Consider the following 10,121-nt stretch of genomic DNA (forward strand, 5'->3'; position numbering starts at 1 on the left):
ATTGATGCTTCTCCTTGTATTTTTCCTTAAATTTGTCATATGGTGAATATCATGTTAAATCCCCCATTTTAAGACAGCAAAATACCAAACCAATTCAATTGAAAATAACGTGGATGATAAGACTGTGTGAGATGAACAAGGACGCCTTCTTCCTGCTGCAAAGATTCTAGGGGGAAAATACCAGTTTAAGGCCTGGTATAAAAACATCTCAAACTTATTTGGTCATGGTATGTGTGTTCAGAAAAGATTAACAGCATGCTAATGTAAATCATGTGAGGAAATGGAAAAAAAGTTTCAAAATGTAAATAACACATGACTGCACTACAATACCATACGATAAAACTTTATTTATCCCAGGAGGAAAATTAATTTGCCAACAGTCATAAAAAACACAAAATGCATGAAACATGAAAATAAAGTGATCAGTGGTCAGGCTTTGGGGATGTGCAAAGATTGAGGAAGGGGGGGGGGGGGGGTCAGTCAAGTAGTCTACCCCACGGCAGAAGGGGGAGGAGCTGTCGAATTTGATAACCACAGGGAAGAAGGATCTCCCGTGGCTTTCTGTCCTGCATCTTGGTAGAACCAGTCTGTTGCTGACAGCACTCCTCTGGTTGATCAGTGTGTCATGGAGGGGGTGAGCTGTATTGTCCAGGATGCTCGGCAGTTTGAGGAGCATCCTCCCCTCCAAGAATCCAACAGCTGCAGCCTCGCCCAACCATCTTATAGCAGCCATCTTTGTCCTCGCCCTCCCCCAGCCCGGATCCGGGCCCGCGCATGCGCACGCGGCAGGCAGGCAGGTTGCGGGAGCGTCGCCTGGCGACGGGGGAGGGGCGGGAGCGAGAGGCCGGGAGAGGAGACGAGCAGCATGGAGCCGGGGCCCGGCAACACCAGTGGGTCGGCGGCCGTCGTGTGCGCCAGGGCCGCCTGGAAGTGCAACAAGGGAGGGCTGCGGGAGGTGCTGAGACTGGTGATGGCGGCTGCCGACAACTCGGAGGGCGGTGTTGGCGGGGAGAACCCGCACCGGTAATACTTTACCCCGGTAGTGGCCCTGCTTTACCCCGGTAGCGGCCCTACTTTACCCCGGCGGCGGCCCTACTTTACCCCGGCGGCGGCCCTACTTTACCCCGGTAGCGGCCCTACTTTACCCCGGTGGCGGCCCTACTTTACCCCGGTAGCGGCCCTGCTTTACCCCGGTAGCGGCCCTACTTTACCCCGGCGGCGGCCCTACTTAACCCCGGTAGCGGCCCTACTTCACCCCGGCGGCGGCCCTACTTAACCCCGGTAGCGGCCCTACTTTACCCCGGTAGCGGCCCTACTTTACCCCCCCGGCGGCGGCCCTACTTAGCCCCGGTAGCGGCCCTACTTCATTCCCCCGGCGGCGGCCCTAGATTAACCCCGGTAGCTGCCCTACTTTACCCCGGTAGCGGCCTACTTTACCCCGGTAGCGGCCCTGTTTTACCCCGGCGGCTGCCCTACTTAACCCCGGCGGCGGCCCTGCTTTACCCCGGTAGCTCCCTGCTCCCCCCCCCGGGCACTAGGCGCCGGGTGGCCGCCGTTCCTCCAGCCTTCGCGCCGGTACTGAAGGGCGGGCAGTGTTTTTGCGGCGCGCCTGATTCCCCAGCCACTGCCAACTGTAAAATTCCCCCAAACTCTGCAGAAAGATTTTCAGAAGCTGCTCAGAGACGCCTCGCTGCCAATAATTGTGTGGAGGCGGCTATGATTTTGGCTCCTATTGCCCCACGCCCGTGATGCGAGCAACACCTGTGTAAGGTGATCCGCTCAGCTGACACCAAGTGGTGCCAGTACGGGCGGGGGGGGGGGGGGGGGGGGGGTCAATGATATGCCGAGTGGCGACCTTTTGCCAAATTAGTGGAATAATCGGTCTATAGGCCACTGCTGACTCTGTCGGTCACTGGCATGTGCGGCTAATTGGGTGACCCATTATATTTTTGACCGAGTAGCCAAATTAAACATTAGTGTTGGGTATGTGATCTTCAGACTTATTCTGCAGTGATTTGATGTGCTGTGTGTGTGGTGTCTAATGCTGATTGATGTAGTTGTTATGAGTGAAACATGACTGATTTGCACAGAAGATATCGTGAATTGAAACTTGGCCAAAACCGAATGCACAACTATACTAGTTAATAGTAACTAGTATATGGCCATTCTTTGGAAAGTGAACCAACATGTCACACAGGTGACCAGTCATATTTGACCTCTTACCCTAAATAAACATTGTCAGCATAACATATAAACATTTCACTGGACAAACTGAAAAAAATATGAATTATATAGGCAGTACAAAGCAATATATGTGTAATGCTTTCAGAATAAGAGGAGATGTATTTTACAAGTTTTCAGTCACACACGTGACCAAGAATGGGGACCTATACTAGTAACACAACTAATATAGTTGTGTGTGTTTTTTTGTGTGCACATACGTATGTGTGTGTATAATTTGAGGAATAGTACCAGTATCTGGAAAATATTAAACCAAGAACAATAGGAAATCCCATTTTCTATTACAAACGGCAGCGTATTTTACTTGCAGTGGAAGAAACGTTTCGACCAAGGATAAAAATAAATTATGACAATTTTAGGATTTTGAAAACATATATTTGGCTTGTATCAGAAATGGCTTATTTTACATTCTTGTCCTGCTTCAGTACAGAACCAGTTATCTTGGAAAGACCTCAAACCAACCCTGTGGAAACTCCATGTTTGCTGTATCTCCAGTGTTCTAAACAGCTTGCTGAGATAACCTTTGTAGAAGTAGTTAGTGAAGCAAAAACAATGGAAGTTTACACTGAAGAAGAGTACTGTGGAACCTGCCAAGGCCAAAGACTAGAAAATTCACAAATAAACAGGTAATATTGTTTTACCATACATTTATTAAGATGAGAGTCTTTAAGATAAGTTCTTTTTACAAAGGGTGGCGAGTGCTTGCATGGTGGTGAAGACAGACACGACAGTGGTGTTTCACATGTTTCACATTTTTTTAGATGGGCACATGGATATACAAGGAATGGAGGGACATGGGTAATATGCAGACAGATGAGATTAGTTTATTTTGCATCGTTCAGCACAAACATTGGGGACTAAAGGGCCTGTTCCTGTGTTGTACTGTTCTATGTTCTATCTTATATACTTAATCCCCAAACTCAATGTTTAGGTTGAAGAACATATTTTAGATTAATTCTTTAAGATTGAAAGGCATTTGGATAATTGAGTGCTTTAATTCTCTTTCAGTGGCCACAAGCAGATTCTCTTATTTAAGAAGTATTTTAAATTGGAATTTCCGAGTTCGTCATGTGAACTAAAGGTAAAATATTGAGAAATAGTATTTATCAATTATTTGCCATCTTTTCATCTGGGAATCTTCTGATTAATGTTTTTTTCTTAGTTGCTTTCTTTAGGTGGAAAGGCAAAAGTACAAATTGGTGAAATATTACTGGGCATAAGGCATGCTTCAATTGATATCTCACGAGGCATTTCTCCATTAGGAAAAAATATCAACATGCAGCGAGTTCAGACAATGATGGATTCAATGGGAACAAAGCTGTCACCTGGAGCTCAGCAACTTTTGAACATGGTCCAGTTTCAACAAAAGGTGAATTAAATACATAGATCACTTTAAAATGTTGAATAAAAAATATATATTTTTATATTAGGTAAGTTATTTTAAAACATAGGAATTGCAATACTTGTATTTCTGCATTAAAATATTTAAGATTTCCTAACTGTTTCTTGGTTTTCCCCATCCATCAATGCCAGGAGCAGCACCAAATGATCCTCAAGATGAAATACCAACCTAGCAAAACATACTTAAAAGCACCAAATGCAGCAAGTATTAAATGAGCTAAACAATCTGACTATTAAAGCTCTGCAGTCCTGCCACATTTAGTCATGAATAGTAGTGGAATGTTAAACAGCTATGGAAGGAGATGCCTCCAAGACTGTTTTTTAACCATGACTGTGATAAAGACTGTCGACGCTTCGGAACCACAGAGGATGGTGCGATAATCCAATTTGGCCTTCCATAATTTCTTCTCTAACTCTCTCAAGCCAGTTTTGGGCTAAAATAATTCACTGACCTGGATGCAAATAAAATACTTGGGGTTTGGTTCATTAAAGGAAAGTAATATGTTCATAGAAACATAGAAAATAGGTGCAGGAGTAGGCCATTCAGCCCTTTGAGCCCGCACCACCATTCAATATGATCATGGCTGATCATCCAACTCAGTATCCTGTACCTGCCTTCTCTCCATACCCCCTGATCCCTTTAGCCACAAGGGCCACATCTAACTCCCTCTTAAATATAGCCAATGGACTGGCCTCAACTACCTTCTGTGGCAGAGAATTCCAGAGATTCAACACTCTCTGTGTGAAAAATGTTTTCCTCATCTCGGTCCTAAAAGATCGGTTCATCATATAAAAGAAAATGAATCTCCTAAAGGAAAGTCTAATGCATTAATATTCAATGGCTTTAACGGTGCCCAGTTCCTTCTATCATTCTGGGATGTGAAACCACTGGGTTGAATTCTTTGAGAGTTGGTTCACAGACAAATCAAAAAGTTGGAATAAATAGACCTTTCTTGGGTCAGCAGAATGTGAGCAGCAGAGGTACAAGGGGACAAAACGTGTTTTTATCTTGGTTGATGATGCAAAACTAGGTGGGATTCTTAATAGGGAGAAGTCTGTAAAAAGGCAACAAGAGGCTGTTGTGGATGACCATTTGGTAGATGCAATATTTGCTGAATAAGTCTGCAAACACAGAAAAATAATGTTTTTTTTAAATTTGAACATATTGAGAAATGTTTATTTCCTAGGGATCTGAATGTCCTTGAACACCAGTCACTGAAAGCTCAATCCAGGTGCAGCAAGCATTTAGGAAAGCAGTGGCAAGCTTGCTGTGGAGAGGATATGAATACAGGAATAAAGATATGTTACTGCTATTATATATGCTCTTGGGACCATACTTGGAGTATCATGTGCAATCTTATAGTCTATATAGGTTAAAATAGGTGTATCTGCCATAGAGAGGGTAGCGAAGATCGACCAGATTGGTTTCTGGAATGTTGGGAGAACCTCTTGAGACTGAGTCAATGAGACTTGCATTCTCCAGAGTATCAATGAAGGTGAGGTTAATCTCATCAAATTTACAATATTCATACTTGGATCAAAAGGCTGAATTGGATAGAGAATCACTGCCTTAGGATCAGGAATGGTTCAATTAGGACTGGGATGAGAAATGTATTCAAGATGGTGAATTTTTTGTAATTCTCAATATCTGAGTGCTATGGAGGTTCAGTCATTGACTTCATTCAAACATGGATGGATTTTTGGATATAAAGGAATCGAGGGATATGAAAGATAGAGCAAAAGGGTGGTTGAGGCAGGAGATTAACTATGATCTTGATGAATAGCAGAGGTTGGAAGGCCAGGTGGCCTATTGCTTATATTCTTATCTTAAATGTACAGATGTTTACATCTTTGCTGAGGTTGGTGATCACAACCAAGGTGATGTTGAGCCTCTGCAGTAGGAAGTTGTGCAGCTCTGCCCATGACTTCCTAAAATAAACTTAAATTGTTATAATCCTGTGTTCTGTTCTTTTAGCAGAACCAAGCCGCAATAGGAGGATTGTTCCAGGGAATCTTTGGTACAAGAAATTTGACAGAAATTGGAAAAGTAATTGGTTCCTCTCGGACAACTGGACTATCTGAGGAAGGACTATCTTCTCATGAATGCATTGAAACTAACCCAATATTCACTTCACAAATGGAAGAAACAAAGGGGTCAAAAGAAATATTTATATTGAACGGTGAGTCTACAGAAACAAGAGATGCCTCAAACTTGGCTAATGGAATAAATAATAAGAAAACAGAGTATGATTCTGAAGCTAGTGCAAGAGATGCAGATGAACATAAGTTTGCTGGAGGAGATTTGCAAGAGCTTGTATCAACTTATTTGTGCAAACAAAACAATGGGGAACAAAACAGCTTTAGTTCTGATATGCTACCATTTCTTCGGAATTTATGCAGCCAAGTGAATGAACTTCGCATAGGAGAAAAAACTAAAGCTGTTAAACACGATGTAACAGAAGAAGATGGAACCTGTGATAGGTAAGCTTTCTAATCATTTTGTGGATATCTTACACAGAAATGGAGTTTGAATACTGGTGCAAAGTACTTTATGAAAATTTGCTGCTCAGGGTTTTGTTCGCTTTCAGTTATTTCCTCCTTTTAGGTAAATCTTTAATCATTCTATGTATGATGTTTATTAATACATGGCCGTGGGTGTGTGTGTGTGGGGGGGGGGGGGGGGGGGGGGGGGGCTATAAACAGTAACTTAGTCATAACTTAGGACAAATTACAAAACTATATTTTGGTGTTTTAAATGATGACATAATTTTGAGTGGAAATACTGCATCACAAATCTGCACAGTGCAATTGAAAGTAATGCAGTACAGGTTCACTTGCATGTCACATTACGCTGTTTATCAATATACATGGATCATAACTTGTTCTTACCTCTGCACAATGTTTTATATTGTAGTGGGGCAAGACATAGAGGCCATGGGGAATTACAAAATGAGAAAAATGAAATTTAAGGCAGGATTTGAATGTTCAGATATATGTCCACAAGGTAGTCTCTACCACTTGTGATATGATATTGTTAAATATATTTTAGACGCACAATCTCGGCAATGTTTTACATTCTAGATCCTGAACTGTCCACAAGCAATGGCATGGGGGAAACTACTAATCAAAGGCTAATAATTTATTGTAAATGAATAAGTTGCGCATCTAATGTTCATAGATCATGCACCTTGTTGTTTTTGATGATTTATTGTCCCAATGTATGCACCTTCTAAACTTATTTGTTTTTGTAATTGTGGACAGTGCTGGAAGTTTATCTCTTTTTTTAAATGTTATATACTATGAACCTATGGGCTAGATTTTATGTTGCTCCCTTCCTTCACAGGCTGTACCAACAGACATTTTGTGTTGAATTGGAAAAGCATATCACTGAACATATGGAGTCAATGGAACAAAGACTTAAGGATTATATTGATCACCGAATAAACATATTGCAAGATGACCTTGATAAAAAGTTTGTTTCACTCACCAAACTGATTGAAAATGCTGGTGTGAAAAGGACTGCAACAAAAGAAATTGAACGTGGTGCCTTCTTAACAAATGGGGATGTTTAAATAATTTTTCATCACATTCAAAACACAACTGTGAAACTGGTATAGTTTTGAGAAACATTCAATTTAACAATTACTGTTGGGGTATTTAAGCAACATTACTTGGTTCATATAGATTTAAAGTTCAATCCGATTAAACGTCTTAAGAAGGGTTCGAGCCGAAACGTCACTTATCCATGTTTTTCAGTGATGCTGCTTGATCTGCTGAGTTATTCCAGCACTTTGTGTCCTTTGGTGTATGAATCGGCATCTGCAGTTCTTTGTTTCTACATTAAACTCATTGTTGGTGTGTTTTTCCATGAGCGACATATACACATTATTTCATGCCAGTTAACCCAGCTAATTCAATCGAACATATGGTCTTTTTCTTAACCTGACAGTCTGCCTTTACGATTTATAAACAGCTAATTCTAGTTGTTAATGGATAAATCCTAAAGACCATCTCCATTTGGGAGCTTGGTTTATACAGATTAATGGGAAAAATTATATGGTCCATCTACACGGGATTCACAGAAAAACCATTGACAATTACATTTTATTGCAAACTTCCAATGCAGTTTCAGCAAAGACAATTAAAACAGCATTGCTGTAAAAAATTGATGTATTAAAATTATAACGTACAAAAACAGACTTAATGTTTGCGAACTAGTAAAATAACGGAGCCTTAATTTAATCTATATTAATGATTTTATGACAGTGATATCCTTGAGTTGATTTGAAATTGATCCATACCCCTTCCACTGCATTTTTGGATCGTTGCAGTGGAAAGACCGGCATATTTTAGCACACCTCACAGTAATTAAAAAAGTTATATTCTAATTACCTCATCTTCAACATTCATTTGTGGTTTTAGACCCATCATTGCCATTTATTACCAAGCATAAAACCTGGTGCAATTTAATCTATCGTTGAATTAGTTTGTATCCGATTTGCAATCATTAAATAATACCAATATTTTAATGAAACTGAATATAGTAAGTGGTATTAAAATCTTACCATAAGGTGGAAAGTCTAAAGGGTTATTGGAAAAAGGTATTGGCCTTGAAATTCTATTGTATAGTCCCCTATGCAAATTAATTTACATGAACTAAATTCATTAAAGAAAATTGACAGCTTGAGGATTGTGAATTAGTGATTTTCTCACTCAGTCCTATGTGCATGTTGCATCCAGTAGACTTGATGTGACTGCAGTTTTCTCCTAAAACTCAAGTTCGGCATGCAGAAGACACAGCCAACTTGAGTGGAAGGAGGCTTTAATTGCACATAATGCCTGATGTGTTAGTTAAAGAGAGTCTGTCTGAGCAGGTCTCAGGCAGTGCGAGTCGGACCTTTGCCAACAATGGCCTATTGCAATCTGTCCTAGATAGTGCTTGAGGATGATCTTCATATCCCTGCGGCCTTGACCTCCCTGGTGGTAGAAATCAAGGTATGTTGCATCTAAGAAGCATTTTATGTTGCTACAGTGGATCTTGTGTATTTTAGTGATTGAGAGCAGGGATATTTAATATGGCAATATAATTCTGATCTCGATATTGTAGGGTGTCACCTGGATATAAGATTTTGAATTTGCATGCAGTACAGTGATAAAATACTTGAGTTTCAGAAGTTGGATTAGTGAGATGGATATTAATTTATTTATATATGCAGAATATCCATGTATAACTATTAATAAAGACCTTGTTTAACGTAGAATGTATTTTTTTGCTACCAAAGCATTGAATAGGCTCATTAATCCACAGTTGTTATTTGTAAATAAACAATTTAAAATATGCTAAATATATGGATCTTCTCTTAAGGTGAATGTGAGGGAAGAATTTTAACATGTAATAGAAAGTATTCAAATTGATTTCCACAGAAGGAACAGAGTCAATCTATTAAGCAAGAACTGACAAGGCCACCCAGAAGTCAATGGAAAAAGCTGTATTGTTCAATCTGTCAGGTACTATAACTAAAAAGAATGGTTGAAATCTGTCAGGAACAGATACTGGAAAGAATGGTCACATAATTACTGTTGGGGCACATAACCCTGCTGGTAATGGGATTGATGGGGGAATCCCTATCCGAGGAGGATCAGTGCCTGGTTTTCCCTTCCAGAGTCACTGGATCCAGCCATCTGGCTCTAGGGTTTTCCAATTTACATATTGTGTACGTATTTATATTTTAGGCTTTTGTGTTTAATGCATCAGATCTTTTTTTTTTCCATTTGCACTTTTTGAAATGTGATGGACACAACATTCCTGACATATATGTACTGCTCTGTGAAATGTGTACTTATCGTTTTGTGTATATTCAGAGAGAATTTATCCCACAATTACAGCAATTTTAATGGGTGAGTTTACTTTGGTCCTATTTTGGAAGAGAGATAAAATTAATTTAATCTTCCCAGCTGTGCTGAGGAATGGTTGATGGAATTTAATACAGAGAAATGTGAGGTATTGTATTTTGGGAAGTCTAACATGGGCAGGACCCACAGAATGAATGGTAGGGCTCTGGGGAAGTTTTGTAGAGCAAAACAATCTAGGAGTGCGGGTGCAGGTAGATAGGGTGGTCAAAAAGGCTTTTGGCACACTGGCCTTCATCAGTCAGAGTATTGAGTATAGACGTTGAGAGGTCGTGGTACAGTTATACAAGGCATTGAGTTTCCATTTACAGTATTGTGCTCAGTTCTCGGCACCATGTTATAGGAAAGATGTCAAGCTGGAGAGCGTAAAGAGAAAATTTACGAGGATGTTGCCAGTAGAGGGTCTGAGCTATAGGGGGAGGTTGAGTAGACTGAGACTCAATTCATTGGAGCGCAGGAGGATGAGGGGTGATCTTGTAGAAGTGTATAAAATCAAGAGAGGAATAGATTGGGTAAATGCACAGAGTCTCATGCCCAGAGTAAGTGAATTGAGGACCAGAGGAAATTGG

At 40.6% G+C, this 10,121-nt stretch overlaps 1 protein-coding gene across 3 annotated transcripts; it reads left to right on the forward strand.

The window, feature by feature from the left end:
• The first annotated feature begins 598 nt into the window (after positions 1-598).
• On the forward strand, positions 599-7,510 carry c15h10orf88 (chromosome 15 C10orf88 homolog). 3 transcript variants are annotated; one of them, XM_055646787.1, is made up of 6 exons: positions 599-955; positions 2,667-2,867; positions 3,250-3,322; positions 3,404-3,610; positions 5,621-6,123; positions 6,986-7,510. In XM_055646787.1, the coding sequence occupies exons 1-6, from the start codon at positions 654-656 to the stop codon at positions 7,212-7,214; spliced, it is 1,515 nt and encodes a 504-aa protein (XP_055502762.1). In that variant the 5' UTR covers positions 599-653; the 3' UTR covers positions 7,215-7,510. The 3 variants fall into 3 exon arrangements, with proteins under 3 accessions (XP_055502762.1, XP_055502761.1, XP_055502763.1); XM_055646786.1 differs by having other exon boundaries at positions 605-955; positions 5,618-6,123; XM_055646788.1 differs by having other exon boundaries at positions 819-1,023; positions 5,618-6,123.
• Positions 7,511-10,121: the final 2,611 nt, after the last annotated feature.

Source organism: Leucoraja erinacea, chromosome 15, assembly GCF_028641065.1.
Source record: "Leucoraja erinacea ecotype New England chromosome 15, Leri_hhj_1, whole genome shotgun sequence".
In the NCBI taxonomy this organism is placed as follows: domain Eukaryota; kingdom Metazoa; phylum Chordata; class Chondrichthyes; order Rajiformes; family Rajidae; genus Leucoraja; species Leucoraja erinaceus.

Excerpts from the sequence above, each read along its gene's own strand:
- c15h10orf88 (XM_055646786.1), top strand. The coding sequence starts at position 654 with ATGCTCGGCAGTTTGAGGAGCATCCTCCCCTCCAAGAATCCAACAGCT. Across the intron at positions 956-2,666 it reads ACAAGGGAGGGCTGCGGGAG|TACAGAACCAGTTATCTTGG; the intron begins GTGCTGAGACTG and ends GTCCTGCTTCAG. Across the intron at positions 3,323-3,403 it reads GTTCGTCATGTGAACTAAAG|TTGCTTTCTTTAGGTGGAAA; the intron begins GTAAAATATTGA and ends TTTTTTTCTTAG.